The sequence below is a fragment of the Neodiprion virginianus genome, chromosome 2 (assembly GCF_021901495.1).
Source record: "Neodiprion virginianus isolate iyNeoVirg1 chromosome 2, iyNeoVirg1.1, whole genome shotgun sequence".
NCBI classification, from domain to species: Eukaryota; Metazoa; Arthropoda; class Insecta; order Hymenoptera; family Diprionidae; genus Neodiprion; species Neodiprion virginianus.
Window position 1 is genome coordinate 39,353,650 of NC_060878.1, and position 20,715 is coordinate 39,374,364.

Genomic DNA, 20,715 nt, shown 5'->3' on the forward strand with positions numbered 1-20,715 from the left:
ACTCTTCATAAAATATTCGCTTTTATATATTTTACGAGATTGTTGCCCGAAAGCATCGTTCATCCGTTACAACTTTGCGCGAATACATTTTTGCGAAAAAATTAAACATACATTTTACTCCGACACCTCAGTTCCGAATGTAAGAATATTTGCACAGACGCGGACGAAAGTGCGATTTTTCGACTTTAGACCGGCGATCGGCTCGATTAGCTGCAAAATATTTCCCGACGCCAATGCGCCTTTGTCGTTTGTGATAATGGCATTGTTTCGAGGTAGGCGAACACGCGAGTTCTGCAGCATTCGTAGGATACGTGGTAGACGTAGTCGGTTACCCAGGCACCCATCGTGCGTCCATTCCATTGAAATTTACCGAGGAGGCCTCCGCCGTTGACGCGGAATAACGCCCGCTGAGTAACCTGGACACCGTTTCACTCGGCATTATCTCTTCAGTCGTCGCTCAACAGCCAAACGGACGAAGCCTGCGGCAATTTTTTCCGCCTTTTATTACTCGACCGCTTTCCGTTTCTCGCGTGGATTCACGACCGCCGGTGGAACGACCAGCGATACCCTCAATTGCGTCGGGGATGATAGTGCGCGAGTGCATCGACTGCGTGGTGCAATATCGAGAATTCGCACAACCGCCTAACGCGAGTTCTTCGCGCAAATAAGTGCACTTATGTTCAAGCGTCTGCCGAAGTAACTGAATATAATTTCTTTGGTTTTCATCGGGGATTGTTTCGTAAATGAAAAATTGATCGCAAACTACTTTGCACAATTTATCTTCCGACTTTCTTAGATCGGTTCACCAACGACCGGTTCACTGGTCAACTAAACAACATCGGTTTTTTGTGATTGACTAACACGTTTGTTTAAATATTTGATTTCGTTTTAAAACAGTTAAATCTAGTAGTGTGGTGAACTTAATTATTCTTGGATTTTCAACCCTGTGATATTGCTGTTAGTAAAATTTTACCACTGTTTGGGAAGATTTTTTCAAGTTCTTTACTGCTGATTTTTAACGGATGAATACCTGCGACAATATGTGGGACCGTAAAGTATTCATACGAATTATCGAATTGGTGAGTGATTAAAAATGGTTATTTTGTTTTTAAAAGAAGGAGAAATATGCTGTGGCAACTTCTCTTCTTCCTAAGGAACAATCGCTCGCAGTTTAGAAATATTTAAATTAATACCGTGTTTGAAAACCAGAAATTTTTCCTCCAGCTCTTGTGCATATCCTGCGTTGTGGCACTCAGGGTTACCGACGACGAAAGTCGAAGGGTGTTTCACTACCTTAGGAATCGAAGTAGGGAGTGGTCACTTCTGAACAACGTTACATGGGGCACCATAGGTACTACTTCATAAATGTTAATTTTACTCATTGACAAACGGCACGTAAACTCACGTCGAATAAAATTCATTCGATTTCCGTTTCGCGAACAAGGATTATGAGTTAATTTGTTGCTCTATGAACATCACATCTCGGTCTTAACCGAGATGTGGCGCAAATTGTATGTTTTATGTAAATTCGTAAGAAAATGATTACTGTACGCGTGCATGTAAAGAGTAGAGTTAATAATTTATCGTAATATGCTTACGTTTAGTTTTATCAGAGGTGTGAGGCATAAAAATGTGATACACGTACCTTTTTTCATAAAAAATAGGTGCTGCCTTGGCCACAGCTACTTGTGGAGGATACGTCATCGTAACGACGGGACTCCTGGTAGCTGCTGCAACCGGAGAGCTTCGGGGTAGAAAGACGGTAATATTTTTGCAACTACAAAATGGCGAATCATCGATAACAATAATAAAATTTTCAATATCAGCAATAATTAGAATTACCCTGCTTTCTGTGACTCGTTTTAAAAATGTTCACGACTCCTGGAATGAAATAAAAAAAAAAAGTAGATGCGTCGAACATGGTTTGAAAAATTTTTAGCAGTAATAAAAATTGACCGTATCGTTATTCATGCATGTCTGCTTGTGATACATAAAATAATTCGTTTGTCGTAATTATCAATCTATGCGCGGTAAATTTGACTAGAAATTTCTTCAGGAAAAATGGTAAAGCCTACAGTTGAGTCTGTTATAATTGAGTTTCGAATATTTCTACCAGTGAAACAAATGCCTGTATTATGCGACTTTATAATATATTGTCGCGAATTATCGTACGCCAAGGTGAAGTTGATTTCCAATTTGATCCCATCACGTAAAATGTGCAACTCGGATCACTTGAAGCACTTCCTTATTACAGGTATCAATTTACCTACACTACAAACCGCGATTGATTAACATAATTAAATCGACAGCGTGAGAAAATTCCGACGGTCCGTGAGACGAGAAGTGCAAATATGCGATGCAAGGCGTTGGCAATGACTCAATGAGAGTAAGGCTGCCGTTAATATTCGTCGTAATCTCGACGCAAACAACATCATAACATGATATCGCATCGGTCTAGTAGACTGCAGAGACACGCGTAATATGCATTCGTCGCTCTGCAATTATAGGATTAATGAGTCAGAGAGATGTGGCGCTGCAGCCTGCCCGCTGAAACTTTGCTCTAAGGTCAAACACGACCTTTTATATCCTTGAGAGCTGCAGCAGTTTCATTACGAATTTCCGAAACAACATTCAAGCAAGCAGTGATATTTTGGGCGCAGAAAAAGTTCACCCACCCAGGAAAAAATATATTTGAATGTGAATCAATTAGGAAAATTTGCTTGTTCATAGCAAAAATCTGTTGAATGCGAGTGAATCATCACCGAATTAAGAAATTTTTTTTTCTCGCACCAAGTAAATTATTCTATAATTTTTCTCCCGGCAAATACAGCTGAATCTATTGCTCAGCCTGTGGGTTTGTAAAACGGGAAATTCATTTTGCAGGAACTGTTCTTCCTCGGTCTGGGCGTCATCCTGTTCGGTATCGTCGGCGCCCTGTCTTTGGCGTCGATCGACAGCGTGCCCGAAGACCTCGTGGATAACGCGGCAGTTTTGGGGGCTCTGTGCCTTTTGACGGCGTTGGTCTTCGTCATCGATATCCTGATGAGGATCCCCGGGGCGAAGAAGAAACACGACAGCACGCAGACCGGGGTGGAAAAAGACATTGGTGAGTACAGACTGCACAGGCGCAAGGGTTGTCCAAACCTAGAAAAAAAAGCAGCTTCAAAAAAAAAAAAAAAATGCTCGTGCAACAGTGAGTTTTTGACTCGTTCCAGTAAAGCTACCTCTGGCGAAACTCGGTGCTGAGAAGGAGACAAAGTCCAGCGGAAATGCCAAGGGCGAAACACCGCCGCTGGAAGTAAAGGGGTCGGTGAACGAAGGCTTCAATCGCTCGGAGCCGTCCGCGGAAAGAGATCTTAACGAAGGGGATGCGGAAGAGGGTTCGGAGGAGGAGGTCACCAGGAGTCAGCGGCGAGGGTCACGCGACCTTTTCGAGTCCGAGCGAAACCGGAAGTTCGAGGACGTGGGAAAGCAGCTGCGGGAGTACGCCCTCCAGGGTTTCGACGCCGGCAGGGAGTCGCGACGCCGAGGCGTCGAGGGTAGGAACGGCGCCAGGCGAGAGTACTTCGGTTACGAAAACGGCGATATCTCGGGGTTCCCGAGGGAAGCGACGGACGAAACCGACACCCCGCCATTCCCGACGAGTTTCGAGGGCGAAGCTCCGATTTTCGCGAGGATCGTCAACCCGGGGGTGAAGATAATGCGAGTCGAGCGGGAAACCGGAGGCGGTGGAAACCCCGAGGATTACAGGAACTCCGATACCAGCCAGTACGACAACGTTCCAACGAGGATGCGCAGCATGTCTCCATCCGGGATCCTCAAGCGGAACCGCGACGTTTCTTTTACCGTTCCAGCCGCACCCAAGATGCACTACGGGAGGAACGGAAGCCCCGCGCGTAAGGACGACATTCAGAGGCTCGAGGAGTGCTTCAGCGCTATCCAAAACTCCATCGGTACACAGACCGCGGGTCTCAGGGATCTCGAGATACCCTCGTCCCCGAATGATCCGGGATACGTTCGCCACACAGCGAGTAACTGGCCCCGCGATCTCAAGTCCAAGACCCCTGGTTCCAGCCCGGAACACGAAAAGAAGTGAGCTGCTTATTTGATATCATCGTTCCCGACAAGGTTGTATTCGCGAAGGATCACGGTTACGCTTTGCGTTTTACTCTGAGATCTTTTTTTTATCGAGTGAATGGTCGTTCATAAATTATTAAATAATTTGCCAATTGACAAACGAGCTTACCTCGTTAACCTGTCGGACTTACGCGTTCTTACTCGACTTTCGTTCCGCAGTGAATTCGTGTCACGTATGTTGTTTGCATTTTCAGGAATGTACGATGTCTCTGCCTTTTTTTTTTCACTCCCTTTTCAGTTCTTTTGTCGAATAACAGTAGAGCTTTGCATGAGATAACAATATTTGCGGCTACTTTTCTGCAGTAGTAAAACCTTGAAGGAATGCGCGTTTCACTTTTTTACCGAATCTGCGTGAAATGTGGTGTTCAGATTTTTGATGACGTAAGCAGAGCCCCAGAAATTGATAATGTATAAATTCTGTACTTTTGAAAAATGTGAATCAGCAATTTCTGGAAAAATAAAGTTCAGCATGAAACTTGTAATTCTCAGATATCGAGTCTGTAACTCTACGACGAATTCTGTTTCTAAAATTTCGTAAAACTAGAGAAATTGGTATTTTTACAATCATTATTATATGTACTTATTATACAAATGTTTGCAATTTTCGGAAACTAATAAGTTATATAAATATGGGAATTAAATTCCAGTGACAGAAATTGAATGTATCAATTACATTATACGTAAACAAAAGTATTTTCTCATTTTTGTACAAACGTTTATTTCGTTTATAAGACAATAATTGCAGCATCAAATCTACACAGACGGTAAACGGTCGTTAGAAGAGGAAAAGAAAAAAGAAATAAAAAGACAACAACAATTACTATATATATAGTCAAATACTATTTAACGTTAAGAATAAGAATTCGAAGTAAAAAATCGACTCTCGAAGTTTGATGCAATGCACATTGTTTAAATGTTCATATTATGCGTTATACGTATAATTTTCGCGTATATGTGCGTCTTGTTCGTTGCATGAGAATGCGGATTTTGTAACTGTATAACAACTGTATACTCTACACTTAACATCGATAATAATCAAACCTACGCACTGCATCTAACAGTAGTTTAATATAAAATATGTGTACACGTCATATAACTGCAGTTAGTATAGTACTACTAATATGATAATTTACAACTAAACAAGAAAAAAAAAACAACAACACATTGTAAAAAAAACCATACTCGACCGTTTCTGCTGCAGTTATTTTATCTCTTCTTTTCAACTCAAAGTAGATGTGTATTTCTTTTATACGTGTATGTAAAGTATATAATATTTGTTTGGTAGACAATCGAGTTTTAAATTTAAACTTAACAATTATGTTATACAACGCGATATATCTGATATCTAGATACGTACTACGGTTGTCAACGTATTACGAACTTGAATTTTACTTGTATCTCTGTATAATAATTACCATCATTCGTAGTTACGAAACATTTATGCATCGGTCTTTCTTCACCAATCATATAAAACATACATTTCACATTTGTATCCGAATACGTGTATCCAAGTATACTGATTTATTCTCATACCGTGTATCCAGATCAATACATTCACCTGTGATGGAGATTTATACCTCTGCAGAATTCATTAGATATTTTCTCGTTTCATGCTTTCTGTACACCGCAACTGACAATATCCTTATAAAACCTCGGTATGAATACCTGATATACCTAACCTATCGTTTAAAAAATAATAATAATAATAATAATAATAATCGGAAGAAAGAAAAGAAAGAATGAGTAATTAGTCACCTATGCTGGAAAATCTAGATGCCCTGTTATAGTCACGCATCTTGTAGAAGTTTACATAATTCTGTGTACGTATACGGAATTCCGAATATCGTCGTAATCTCGTATATTTACAGCAGATAAGCTTGAAAAAAGATGAGATGAAACAATAAAAGGAATGAAAATGAATTTCTACTGATCCGCTATTTTTCATTAAGGATATAATTTATTTATTTTATATATTTGAGCATTTTTCCGACGCTTGTGTGAACCTGAAACGAATCGCATACATCCGTCTACAGTGCGCACGTTTCTTTGTTTTTTTCACACGACTGGACATAGCGTTAGCATATTTACAGCAAAAGAATAATAGAATAATTTTAAAAATAATCAATCATAACCATCGAAATATAGGATAAATATTGAATCTTTTATACGTGGTTGACGAATCAAATTGCGCGCTTGAAGCATTGAAAAGAAATTAGGATAACATCAACTTTCTCACCATTTTTACCATCCTCGACGAGCGGAGCGAGTCTAGGCGATTTTGATACTTCTGCGAATATTTGAAAAATACAATTTCCTCCTAAATCGATAACACAAGTACATATATATGTGATAATATAACAACTGCAGTATCCCGATGCACATTGCATTATATATATATATGCAATATATATATATACATATACCTATACGTGTGTATGCGTATAAGTATATTGTATGATGAAAAATAAAATAAATAATATGTAACGTTAAAACTACATAATTCGTGACTGAATACGCTGATTCTCGACGTGGCTAATCATGCCACTGTTTATCATCGTTTGAGAATACCGAGGCGGAATTTCAATTCTAAAAGATTGAGACGGCTTCGTCCTTGATCCTTTTTTAATCTCCAGCCTCCTCTATCTCGCTCCAAAACCGACGCTGGCACCTTGGGCGTTGGTCATTCTTTGTTCCATCGTAATGTACTGCCTGATAAGCCGCGATATCTCGTGGGCCTGTTCGGTCTGAAGTCTGGTTATACGCTGCTGCATCAGATTTCCGCATTTCATGTCCAGGTACAACGTCCCTTCCTCCGATTTCACCTTACGCGTCGATATTACCTCCGAGTAAGGATAGTGGTACAAAGTTTCCTGAAAAATTGGTTTCTCAATTTCACAATTGCGTAGGTTTTGCGGATTTTCATTTTATCATCCCGGTAATAATAACAATAATCACTTCCAGTCTCGTCATATCCTTCCGGATATGTCCCCTCCAACAAAAAGTTTGTGCAGGGCGAGGGAGGGATAGGTTAGTGACCATTGTTATACGTAGATAAGACAGTCAAATTCCACTTACGTGTGTCACCAGGTCGATAAAGTGAACACCGTGTCTGTTCAGAGCCAGGATATGGTCTCCGCCCTTCTCCTTGCCCTCAGTAACTCTTTTCACAGCAAAGAAGCTCGATCCAAAAAGTGGCCACTTGGATAATATTTCTGCAAACAAACGAAGCAAATAATCATCCCAATGTGATTTTGTTGAAATTGATTAAGTTTTTTCAACGCCATGGCCCAATGGAGTGCTTTCTCCATGGCAGATAACAAACTGGTCTCGTAAATTTTCGATGAAAATCACGGAACAAAAAGCTCACCTAGTACTTGAGCTTTGCACGCCGCCGCGGTATTGTGCTGCACATTATTCCACGCCTGCTGGACCATGTTGCCCCACTGTTGTGGTCGCGGTTCCCTGAGACTCAGTGCTGGTTTTGGTAGAAGGTACTTTATTTCCTTGGTAGTCGGCTCGTGGGTCATGTCAGCAGCTTTGTGCAGCAGTGCGGCATTCTGGGCCATGTCGTACTGGAAGTAAAACCAAGCATCACATGTTACAGGGCTGATAAGAAGCCTACTTGGAGTGCAGAACAAAACTTCTCACAGACTTTCGTCTCACAATATCTAAAAAACTCACGATAATTTCCTGCGGAAGATGATCCCCGGGTATAACCAGTAGCAATCCTTCCAAATAATCAGGTGCGATTTGATTGAACACAACTTCTATGTACAGCGCGGCGTCCAATCTTAGTGGATAGTACCAAACGGATCTGAAGAGGAATTGCGATCAGGGTTATAAATGTTCACGGAGAAACATCAGATTCATAATTGACTCGAATGTCTTCCTCACCTGCAGAATATCAAGTAGAAGACTTGATGGTTTTTGTGAAGCTCTGTCGTTACGTCCAGGATATATTCGTCCCTGGCTAAGGGCATTGTAAATGCGTCACCGTCGACGATGCAGTAGAGAGAAAACTCGTCCATTTCGTGAGGATTTCGAACTGATATTACGCTGCACATTTCCTCTATGACATCCTGTAGAAGAGTTTTTTTTTTTTTTATTTTACGTTAAAGGCTCGAAATGTTGAGAAACTTTCCTTGGTTGTACTGAAGTAGTCAGTAATGGTACCATTACAGAAACTTCACCATTATTTCCAAACATCGAAATTACCTGAACGACCGTCGTGCACTTTGTGTTTATAACCCTCTCGGTACCACCCGGTAGTCTATAAATTTGCCGTTTCGCGTTTCGTCCCGCGCTGATTGCCATGATCTCCTCTACGCTGGGAACGTTTTTCCTCCCTCCGTACTTGACGGTCTTCCGTAGATTCTGCAGACAGACGGTGGCGGTGCCGTGGAAGGCCCTCCTCTTGTCGTAGGCGGCAGTCTCCAGGTACTTTATGAGGTATGGCCTGAGTCCTTCGCTGCATGTGAAGTAGGCAGCAACAATGCTGAAGAGCCTCCAGCCGCGTTGACAGCTGTCAAGATTCGGGCTCTTGTTGTTCGTCGTCTGTTTCATCAGCTGGCAGTAGATCTCGTCCCGTAGAAGTTCCAGTTTGTGACAGTGCTGAAGAAGCGCAAAAGGAAAGTGAGAATCATCAAATTTTTCCCGCTGTTTTCGCCCAACACTGCAGGCCAGGCACTCTTTCCCTCACCATTAGTATCGTGTAGACGCATTTCACTTCGCTCATGTCGGGCGGAAGCGGCTGGTCACCCATGTACCGCATCAGACAGAGGAAGCACTCGACGGCCAGGGTGCTGAGCTCGGGGTCAAGTCGGAGCAAGCTCTGCTCGATCGGAACCAGCGAGTACTTGACCAAGTCGACCTGTTCCTTCCAGGTCCACTCGGCGCCGTCCTGCTGTCCCTTACCTTTCTTGTCCTTCTTCTTCTTGCTCTTGAGAGACTCGATCACTTTGAGGGAACCGCTGATCGAGCCGTCGGCCGTCTTGAGCATCTCGAATCTGGAACAGGAATTGCCGCCTTGTTATTTTTCTCGACTTCGCGATTGTTAGCTCCTCATCTCGGTCGCTTTTGTAAACCAGGTACTGTGGGTAAATGGTGATTGCTCCGCCGACTAGCTGCCACTTTACGCTGTGGCTACTCGGGGCTTATTTATCAAATGCCCCGTAATTAACCGGAGAAAATTAATATAATTGCCGTGCATCGGTTGGAGCCTCGTCATTTTTCGAATCCCTGAAGGTCTGTGCCTCGGATGCCGGAAGCAACTTTCAACGCTCTACGAACGACTCTGAGCAATCAATCTCGGTGAATAGATGACTTTGGATATGAGACACGTGCGCGAAATGCAATTCTACGTTTCACATTTTTTTTTTTTATTCAGACAGTATAAGCACATGACAGTCAACAAAACGATACAACTTTTGTACGAAAAATTCTTCTTACACGAGACGCTTGAGGCTCATCCTTTGAGGATATTCTCCGTTAATGATTATACGTGTTATTGATAAATATACACTGACTACGGCTCCGCGTTCCTTGCCGTAGGAAACCGCGTGAGGAAATGAAAAGCAGTGAAATAAACTCAGAGTTTTACACTGCAGAATACTTGAGCGACTGTCTATCTTTCTTTCACGCGAAATGTCATGCTTTCTCAACACGTGCATATACGTGCATGAGAAGTTATACCAGGTACAATATGAAGGGGCCCCGTTCTTATCTTGCATAAGGATAAAGTAATTACAACGGACAATCCTAATTCCCTGGGTGTGAATTAATTGCAGAGAATTGACGTGCAGCGAGCGGTGTCTCTCGGGCTAATTACCGGTCTTCAATTCAATCCTGGATTTCTAGCTAAAGTTTATATCTTTTATGCAATTGCTCTATTCAGGAATTCCCGGTAATCCGTCTGTTGACATTTTTAACGTGAAAGCGACGAATGACCAGACTGCTGCAGGCGTAATAAGAAATGCGATCATCTGACGTGAACCGATATTCGTTTCTTTTCCTGCTCCAATTTGAGAATATTCGAGAATATAACAAACGTAGAGAATACTGTGAATAAAAGCTTGATCAATACTCACTTCTCTGTGCTCTGCCGGAAGTTGAGCATTGCATACTGCAGCAGTGAATGCTTTCCATCGTTCACCACGGGGCCGCTTTCGTAAATGCTTTCCTCCTGGAGTCTTCCACCCTCGTCATGCTGTCGCCATTCTTGACTCTGGACGTGATTTTTCTGGTGGATATTGTTCTGCTGGTTTACGTGATTGACGTGATTGACGTGGTTTCCAGTGACCATGTGATTGTTGCCAACGTGATTTGCGAGCACGTGATTGTGGCCGTGGTTATTGAGCTGGTTCGCCTGGCTCGCTTGGGCCACTTGATGAGTATTGGCATGACTAGCTTGCGATTGAATAGATTTTGTTATCTGAGACACGTGGTTGTCGTGATGGATCGGTTTGTGCACCGGCTTTTTCTCGATCTGAAATTAAAACGATGAAAGGATATAATTATAAACAGTTGCCTCGGAGAAACGGAAACACCTTTCTAATACTCGCGAACTCTTCTATGTTCCAAACAAGTTTCATGTCATGCATCGATTCCGGCATAATGAGCTGCAAAGATTTGGGACAAGCAGTTTGTCTAAGCTGCTCGGAGTGCGTGTACTCTAAAATTAACGTTCAAAAGTGTGAATTTGGGTTAAGTGAATCACTTGTAGCAGCGTCGAGAGGCTCGAAAACAGTCTGGCTTTGTACGTGCGGACCGCTGAAAATAATTCGCGCCAGGATGAAAGGCGAATCGAATGAATTTTCCAAGCGAAGAGGATCCACGCTGTTAAAATCCATCAGCGATACAAGGAATGCTGCTGCGAAGAAAAACGAGTTTGTATCATAAAAATAAAGCATTTTTCATCGGCGACTCGTAGCTCCTGACCGTTTACTAAGCGACATAAAATCGCCGCTTGACTGGCTCGCCTGAAACATTTTTCCGTGGTCGAGTATAAGAGAAGGAAGAATGAAAAAGGATGAAATCTCAACTTAATACGCTTCTATCTTCTCCCTCCACCCGCAACCTCGAGAAACAAGTTCCTCCAATCGTTCCGGGCACTTAAAGTTGGTCCCGGTTTAACACATCGAACTACGTTCTCCCAAGTACTAGGCATTTTTCAGGCTCACCATCGTCCATCGAACGGTAGAAGATGACGATACTTGAACGACTCTCCAACGGGTGGTGCAGCGTTGGAAGAGTCGTTAAGGATTCGACTGCCGGTATTTGGAAGAATTTTGAATGGGTTCAGAAAGTGGAGCATGCTTTTGGAGAAGAGTAAATTAACACCGTATCTATAATCGAATTATCCACCGTGAAACGGTGAACGATGATTAAATTTTAATTTGCGTCAGCTCTAATCATGCTGATTATATTCACGTCCCAGATAGCTAGCGCACGAGGAGAAATTACCGATGTCCTGTTAATCGTCGACGTGAACGAGAGCCTGATTATACGCACGCTTCCGATCGAGTACCCGAGTGTAAGGTGTGGGAACCAACGCGAAGAGCTGGTGGAGCATGCATCGGTGACGACCCTGACCCACATACACATCTCCGGTAATGTATGCATCGAAAGGTGTACAGTTAGACCGCGAGAGGGAAATATTTCCGATAACCGGCTCTTCGTCACACGTATATTCAAACCAGTTTATCGACTCAGGACTCTGCGGGGTGGTGCGCCAATTAAGTCCCTACGTATCTGCACCGATCCGGAATTAGATTCGACCCAACCGATTCGCGCAGATCTGGAGACAATCTTCGACGCGATCAAAGGTGGCATTCCGGGGACTGCGGGAGAGAATCCGGCACTCGATTCAAGGTCGAAGTGTTGGTACGTTCGACTCGTTCATTGTTTCGCAATCCGGTGCTGAAAACCGACTTAGCGAAACACGATTGGCTCGACCTTTGATCCGCGATTCAACTACCGGATAGACGCTTCTAGAGCCGTACCACGATTACGGCGTGATTACGTGATCTCATCCGCGAGTATATCGACTGACAATACAGACTGCTAAACCGTCGATGACGTGCGTGCGGCGCACGTTGGTGCCAGCCATTTATCAACCGAAGTGTCAGGGTTCGCGAACACGTAATCATTGAGAATATGTGAGCAATGAGAGGGGAAAAAATACGACAGCGCGACGTAAGTGATACATAATTGTCTCGACCTGGTAGCTCTTAACCTTCTCATCCAATTTCCTGAGGGTCTCCTGGATGGTGGATAGTGTCTTGTCGTTGTTGCCTTTGTCGTCCGAGTGAAGTTCATTCTGGGCTCTGAGCTCCTCGAACCTCTTCAGGATCTCTCTGACGCTGAGTTTGCTACCATCGGCGTTCTCCTCGGCGATCGTTTCCATCTTCGACAGTTTTCTATCTCCGTTAGACTTGGCGGCGAGTTGTTCGTTGCTGTAAAAATCCTTAATCAGCCCTTCCAATCGCAGCTCTTCAATCGTCGGCTGTTTCTGAGGTGGACTGATCGAGCGGTGTTCCAACGTCTGGAGCTCACCTGCGTGGACAGAATATTCGATCCTCGAGGACTTCCTTGAGGCGTTATTGTCCATCATCCCACTATTGTTGTTATTGTTATTGATCAAGTTGTTCTGACCGTTTCTCGAAACCTGCCTCAAACACCCTTCTTCCTGCCTGAGCTGCTCGATGGTCGGCTGTTTGGCCGGCCGGTTTGGTGCAGGTGGATTTTTGCTGACCTGAGAAAGAGGATTCAGAAAGGACCGCTGCTCGAGCTTTGTTACGTCGATCCGCGGGATGTTTTCGTAGTCGAATCTCTGCTGCAGTGCATCCTTCTGCGCGATCTTCGCCTTTGACGGATCGTTCCTCAGGTTCATAGCAGCGGTCGGAACGACGCCTTGATTCGGGGTCGCGAGGACATTCGACATCTTGGCTGGCCTCTGCACGTTCTTGTTCAGGTCAACCAGCGGCACCTTGTCGCTTTGGCCGTTAGCCGAAGGCTTGGCCTCTGCCTTCTTCTTCCCCTCATCCTTAGAAAAAAATCTGATGAACCTGCTTTGCGAGGAGGCCTCGGTGATGACGTCGTACTTGGGTCTCGGGACCTTGTCGAAGCTGGTTGAGTTCTTCTCCAAAAAAGCTCCCGAGTCGTCGGTGTGCCCGTACTCGTCGCTGCTTGAGTCAGACTCGGAGGACTTGACGAGCAGGCTGTCGGGCGAGTTGGTCTTGCGGTCCTCGTCCGAGACGCTTCTGAAGTCTCTGTCGAACCTCGTCGCGTAACTCCGGAAGTTCCCCTTGTGCTGGTTCACCTTCGAGTCGTAATTCTCGTAATGCTTCCGGTAGTCATCTTCAACCCTTCCAAACTTCTCCTCGATCGCCTTCCGCTCGTTCTTCTTGTCCTTTCGCGTCTCCTCCTCGCGCCTCACGTCGTTCACTTCGAACCTCCTGAGCAGTCCGGATCTCTTTCCGAATCCTTGACTGTAGCTGAACGGCTTTGGTTCGATTCGACGATGCTCGTTCTCCACCGATTCGGAGTGATCGGTGAACTGGCTCAGGATCTCGGGCCGATGCTTTTGGCGACGTCTCAGCGTCGTTGGCAGTTCTGCCCAATTTCTAGACAGCTTTCGCGAAAACACACCTTCCGAGTCCGCCACTTCCCGCTCCATCATTATCGCACTGTTTTCTACTCTGCTTACTCCACTTTGAACACTTTATTCTCTGAACTCACTGTCATCTTCCCGCACTCTGTTCATGTTCGTTAACCTCCCACACTGTTTTACTAATTCGTATTTCAAGGCGCTGAGCAAAGTCTTCCGTTGCCTGAAGTGCATGCAGACTTTAGTCGCACGTCACGTCATTAAGGAAGGAAGAACGATAAAGGGCATCAGCTTTCAGGAAGCAGAAGCCACTCACTCAGTACCTCAAAGTAGCCTAGGATTCAGAATTATAGTGCTTATAAGTTAGTCGCCCTTCAAATTTTCACTTACGGGTCGACGACCGCGGTATGTCGGTAATTAATTTACGGGATGAATTTTTTCCCTTCTTTGTGTTTGTTAAATCGCGTTATTAACGAGATTCTCGCGCGCTCGAAACCAAGGGAATAATACTTGTTGAACAATAGCGCGTAGGCGGTAGTTTGCTTCGAGTGAAAAAGAAAAGATCACGAGCCCGTTTTTTTTTCTCTCTACTCCTCTTCTTTTTCTTCTTCTAAGATGCTCTAGTAGACTGTTATTCGGACGGTATTACGGTAGCTTCTACGACCGCGAGACTGAATGGGGATCATTCGCGTCTCGTGTACTAAAAGTGAAGTTGTAATCACAGTCGTTGAGACTCGTTTTTATTTTAAGAAAGTTCACGTATTATATCTACACCTTTCTCATTCACCGTAGAAGAAAATGAAGCCGAGGAAGATGAAAAGGCAGCTATACTATAACCCCGCTTTAATTGTAATTAGGAGCACACATGATTGTTCCTGCATTTCATAGGATCCCACAACCACGACGCATACGATGGTAGTAAGTACCATCAGATTCTCACGCTGAGACCACTTTCATAGATTCGAGATTGCGTAGGCCGCTTGTTATTAACGTTAGACCAAAGATATCACGCTGACGATGGGATGGGGCGAATTCGTAATGATCCTACGCTGACCATTGTTGGGCTTATCGCGTGAGTGATTAATTCATTAATTCACATTTTCACTTCCCCACATACATCAAGTAACCAAAGCGAATGAATTTCATTCTCGATTGTCTGAAGGTTGTTCTTAACTCTTCAAGTATTTTCCTCGGAAATATCCTCGTTTAACAGACATATTTCTGCGCCCCTTTTGTCCTTGTTACAGACCCGAGCAAATATACCCAAGACCCGGAAATTAGACACGTCGATAAAAAGGCACGAGTCGACTGGAAGCCTGACGTTAATTCAAACAACAAACCGTGACAGGACCTTACAGAGTAAATAACGGAATCGACAAAGCGATTGGTTTTCGAATAAAAACTGTCACAACCAGTGGACCAACTTTGTCCTGTTCTTGTTCGTTTTAAAAGCAACGAACCTGCGATCTGTCTTTCCAAGCCGTTTCAAATCAGCAGTGCAGTTGTTCAATCAGTTTTTAAAGATTAAAAATCGTGAATCGGCATCAACGGTCATGATTTCTATTTCTCTAGCTCACGGAGGATGGTCATTTGGACTTTAACACGTTTCAGCGTCTAGCAAAAACCGCCTATATTCGACCTTCGTGCCAGCATGCCAATTGGTCTGACCTCATCAAGTCAGTAGCCAGCAGGTTCTTATACTAAGATTTGTTTTTCGCACCTCTGGTACAATTCAAGGACAAGCGGGTGGCCGGCCCATGAAACGTACAAACAAGCCGAAGATCAGTCGAGCAAAAAGAACCAAATGGGCAATAATTATTCGCAACAAATTTTCTAATCGCGAGGCCAGACGCGATGGCGACGCCAACAAAATCGGCGCAGAATAAACACAAGTACCCCGATACGTGCCCCGACGCGTTTTACCCGGGCGATAAGTGACTGGTCACGGCTAGCTGGTTAGAAAAATATCATAACAACGGCCAGAGCGGCGTTACATGAGGTATAAAGAGATTAGCATCGACCCATGAGGTAAGAAATCGGTTTCTCCACAGCTAGAGGCTGACTTCTGACGAAATCTTTTTAGCAGGACCTCCCGCCCGCACTGTGGTCCATTATTCTGACTCATTATTCCCCCGCGGAGATCTTACGGCTGTGGCGTCTCGAAACCGCACAATCAGCTGATTCATGAGATAATCCTTGGAGCAGCAGAGCCGCGGGATCAAAGCAGGATTAAATCGACCGATCGATCGAGAAAATCGGGACGATTTTTCGTACCGGTTTTCGGAGTTTTCAAATATTCGCGATAGGAAACTCTTCGATACCGGTCAGTTTGCAGTTTTTTTTTCTCTCCTTTTCGCGAGTCGCGTATTTTCAATTTGTGTAAATTCATTCCCGAGCATTCCAGTTATACCGCTGTTAATTTGCACGCAATTCAATCTAAATTGCTGATCTATCAGCGGCGGCCGGACTCGCTCTACGAGCTTCCGTGATTATTATACATCGGTTTAATCGCGCAAGTTTGATCGCAGTATTTCTTTTTTAGAAATTTCAACTCCCGCCGAGGCGATTTCACGTAAAAATCGGTAAAACCCGATCGCCGGCGAATCGAGACCTACATATGACGTATCGAAGACCTGGTTATAAGGATCAATAAAACCGGTACAAAAATATTCGTAGGAAGATTTTGAAATTACTTTAAACAGTTACACGATCGTCGAATATTCTAACCACCGAAATATCTATTTTTTCAAATCACTCGTCACCCGCTCATCGCACGACACTCTCACTTCACTTTTGATACCGGGAAACGATCGGCTCGTATCTCGTCTGTCAGTTCGAATTACGAGGTATCGATGTCACCGTGTGGGTATAAAATATCACCTGTACTTTTGCTACCGTGTAAAGATTAACGGCAGATGTTCACACCACAGCCTTGCAGCACTCTAACGAAGAACAGCGATTCTCCAACGATCTTAATCCGGCAAGGATCGACGACGAATTCGATCTAACGCGGAGGTACCGAGGCGGTTCACCTGTGGGCATAAACACCTGACGGACAGCCGGACCGTTTGCCGAGTGTCTGGCGTTCGGGCGGAAAGCCTTCACGAGACTGATATCTGGGTCAGGCCTCGGTGCTCCGAAGCCGGGCCTCCCCAAGCCCCTCCATTATCCTGCCTGTCCCTAACCGTCCGCACCTCCTGCTTCTCTCGGGGGACGAGAAGAGCGACTTCCACCCCAAAAACGAACGCAGCGCGCGCGTCCTGAATTCCTCCACCCGTTCCCGTGCAAGTCCCGTGTAAAAGGAAAACTGTTACACCGATTTAATTGTTTGTTGCAAACATATGTGATATTAAGCCGAGTTAATTGGCGGGGAATTTATCAGGCTATATCGGATTGACGTACGAATTTATTCATGTTATTATTCGTTTATGCTTCGATTCCTTCCTATGGTTTTTTGTTTCGGTTTTTCATACGTGGAATTCTAGACTGCAGCGGCGTAATTAGAACCAATGCTCTAATGATACTGTTTACGTTCTCCGGATCATCCGACAATCGCGTTTTACAACGACCTGATTCAATGCCGGCAAAGAATTAGACTCGTTTCGTAAGATCGTCGGATCGATTTCTCGTATCGATTGTGCAGCGCGAGAAGAAATCACGCGACCTTCGATTGTTCGATAAATTTGATCACTCGTTGTTGTACTGTCAATTTATTGCTATCGAGAATCATTAAAACGATCCTAAGATATAGACTTTTTAGTATAACCTTGCAATTGCCCATCAATTCGCTTGATTGCTGCATTCCAGTTTTTTACACCTTAACATTCCAAAATTTTATCTCGTCATAACATTTACGCGAAATTTATTTGGCTTGGCATTTCGTAAATTTTTACACAAATTCGTAAACTCCTGTTACCACGTTCTCGAGAAATTTCTGGTCAAAAGTGAGACCGTATTCTGTTCTCCGTTGCGATCTACCGAAAGTTACGCTAAAAAATAGTTCTCACTCGAAAACTATAAAAAGGAAACGTGAACCGCATATGCGCGTGACATAAACGAAAGATTTCTAGTTCCTGGACGTGCGTCGCTAGAAGGCGAGTCTTCCTTAATGCACGACAGTCGCATCAATCAGGTGGCGAAATTATCGGTGAGAAGAAATTCGAATGTCTTATACTGGCAGGAATACCCGTTGCTTCAGTCATAAGCAATAAATTCGAATTAATTACCTACAATGTTCGTCGATCTTTCGTAAGATCCATCTCTGTCCAGTTCATGATCGTAAATAATTCTCTGGTCAAATACAGGACATTGGCACTGATTCCTAAATTATAAATATTGTAGCGTGTCAGTTTGATTTTCGGAGCAAAACGTAAATGACGGAAATAATTCTTTGGTAAAGTGCATAGGCGGATCAAGTAAAGTAATTTTTCATATTTAACGAAGTAAAACCATGAGCTTACCACAAAACAAAAGCCACCAAGAATGCGGAAATTCCTTGGTTTCCTCGATTCAAATTCAGTTCACGTGGAACGAAAATAGAATTTTTGCAGCTTGGGACCGCGATTGAAATAAAAAGTAAAACGAAAAAAAATAAATAAATAATGCTTATACTTCGGATGATTTTTGGTAGTTGACCAACGTAGCGTGCGACATCTCATCGCGAGATACGTGATCGAAGCGTTTCGATTTCTTGCCGAGTTTGCATGGTTTCTCATCGATCGTTTGTACGCGGTGTATCGTCAAAATTGATTATTTATTTCTGTTTGGTATTCACAAAGTAAAAAGTGCGAGAATGCGATCGGCGCAAAGCTTTCTTTAATTAGTCTACACGACGTACGTTACCGTCCACTCTGCAAAAGCAGTAACAGTATGGCCGAGCGTGCCGGTATAAACGGCGGGCTTTCCATTCTTAAGATACGCGTCTGAAATGATAATCAACATCGAGGATTACAAACTCGTTTTGCCCCGAGGGCTGCGCCCGCCTCTCGTTGCAGCAGCAGAGGAGCCGGATCAACTCGATCGAGAAACCCGAATATCATCAACTTTTTACTCCCGCCTCATTTAGATAGGACGGCATGCGTACTGGAGGCACCCTCGTCTCGTCTACGCGGCTAATTCTACGCTCAAAGAGAACTGAAGAAGAAAAAGATAGTAAGAAAAAAGGAGAAAGTGAAACGAGAGGGTTCAAAATCTAACCATGAAAATGCCCGTCCTCGCCACACGCGTCTTGGGCCTTGGAACATAACCGGACAGTCCCATAATGCCCCAGGTATATTTTTAAGGTGGGTACGCACTACGTTGTCGACTAGGATAAGTCGCGCTCACCGACAAAGGGAAATACATCAGGCTTGTCCTGTCCCAATACGCGTCAGTGTTTCCCTCCGACTTTTCTTCCTTTTCTTTATCTTCTTATTTTGTTTGTTGTTTTTTTTTTCTTTCTTTTTTTTTTCTTTTTTCTCTCTTCCTTTTCACGTTACGTCGGAATGCCATACGCGACCTATCTCACCGAAAATAGAAGGGACAAAACTCGACGTGCGGACATGCGTCTGGTTTAGACTATAGCCGACGAAATATTCCGAGAAAAATGAAAACACACATGTATGCCACTCGCGAGTCGTGATGTACACAGACTTTGAAAACTTCTTCTCCCTTTTCTTCACAGTGTTTTTTTTTTTTTTTTTTTTTTACTCATTTTCATTCCCTTCGGCTTCTTTTCCCCCCTTTCCGTCCTTCTTTATTCGTTTCTTTTTTTTTTTTTTCTTTCGTTTCTCGTCTGATCGCTTTGTCTGTGTGCGCTTACCTCGATTGCGGGTGACGGGATTAGGATTCTCGACACGAAACATCGCAGGGACTCGGATTGTTATATACGGGCGAATAATAGCTGCAGTAGCTGCAGGCATGAGAGAGGAGTCGACGAGTCGTGGAAGTTTTATTTTACAATCGGTTTGTGCAAAGCATTTGCCGAGGCTGCATACATCATCATTTTGAACCGCCAAAGACGGAGATTCCTATTCAAGTTTATTCTTATTATGATTCTTCTTCTTCGTTTTCTTGTTTGCAGTAGGCAAACGGCATTTCTAAGAACGGGACGATACCGTGACCGTTATCGGAACTAGAGTAGCCACATTATAATCGCCCAGCCATCATCTGCATACGTTATGTTTCTTTTCTTTTTTTTTTTCTTTTTCTATTCCCCTTAAAGCATACACGCGGACAATTTGACGCGCTGATTACACGTTAACACTACAAATTACGGGGTAAATCGAGGCACCGGCACGAGTCGGTATCGTTTTTCAAAAAGACGATCATATCGGAGTGGCTAATTTACTGCATATTGAAGTTTCAGTTTACTATTATATTAACAACATGGCCATGACTCGATGCGAAGCCTGCGGTACCATGCGGCATTAATTTCCGACGATTTATGTATCATGTTACATTAATTTCTCAAGTTATTCAAAAGACAGGAATTACATGGAATCCAACGAAGATGTCGTTTCACGTCTTTGTCTCTAAATACGTACACGTTACTTCACCGCGTTATTATCGTCCGGCTTTTTTCTAATTCCCTACAGTCAAGATATATCTGCGCTTCGGAGTCACGAGCGCGACTTCACGATACAGGCGCACGTGAATAACAGATACGAACCATAAGCGGGTGAACCGTGCATCGCGTTGGTATAAATGGTTGGTTACTGCAGCTGACCACAACGCAAAGTGCAGTTCATTTTCAGCCAACCAGCTGCAGTGCAGCGGCGGCGATGGACATATGCATATATGTATGATGTGTACGTAGTACATACCGATGCAGGAAATAATTATGAACATTACAAGTGCAGTTAGTAGGTGCCGTTGTGGTTATATATCGTACGTGTACAGGTACATGGATATAGGATATAATGAAAAGATACGGCAGCTTTCCTACGGTCTTCTTAGATATTTTTTTTTATTCTTTCTTCCTCGTTATTTCT

At 43.7% G+C, this 20,715-nt stretch overlaps 2 protein-coding genes across 5 annotated transcripts in view; one reads left to right on the plus strand and one right to left on the minus strand.

Moving 5' to 3' along the window:
- The first annotated feature begins 368 nt into the window (after positions 1–368).
- Positions 369–5,280, plus strand: LOC124298116 (uncharacterized). Of its 2 annotated transcripts, XM_046749742.1 has the most exons (5): positions 370–1,079; positions 1,225–1,351; positions 1,665–1,762; positions 2,884–3,106; positions 3,216–5,280. In XM_046749742.1, the coding sequence occupies exons 1-5, from the start codon at positions 1,023–1,025 to the stop codon at positions 4,094–4,096; spliced, it is 1,386 nt and encodes a 461-aa protein (XP_046605698.1). In that variant the 5' UTR covers positions 370–1,022; the 3' UTR covers positions 4,097–5,280. The 2 variants fall into 2 exon arrangements, with proteins under 2 accessions (XP_046605699.1, XP_046605698.1); XM_046749743.1 differs by lacking the exons at positions 1,225–1,351; positions 1,665–1,762 and having other exon boundaries at positions 369–1,079.
- The window catches only part of LOC124298114 (unconventional myosin-XV), a 70,569-nt gene continuing 54,123 nt past the window's right edge, over positions 4,270–20,715 (minus strand). For all 3 annotated transcript variants that reach the window (XM_046749733.1, XM_046749735.1, XM_046749732.1), the window contains 8 exons: positions 10,224–10,621; positions 8,837–9,143; positions 8,353–8,748; positions 8,032–8,216; positions 7,819–7,951; positions 7,505–7,709; positions 7,213–7,349; positions 4,270–7,007 (listed from right to left, as the gene is read on the minus strand). In XM_046749733.1, the coding sequence (XP_046605689.1) occupies positions 6,777–7,007; positions 7,213–7,349; positions 7,505–7,709; positions 7,819–7,951; positions 8,032–8,216; positions 8,353–8,748; positions 8,837–9,143; positions 10,224–10,621 (1,992 nt within the window). In that variant the 3' untranslated portion in view covers positions 4,270–6,776. The remainder of the gene's footprint in view (positions 7,008–7,212; positions 7,350–7,504; positions 7,710–7,818; positions 7,952–8,031; positions 8,217–8,352; positions 8,749–8,836; positions 9,144–10,223; positions 10,622–20,715) is intronic.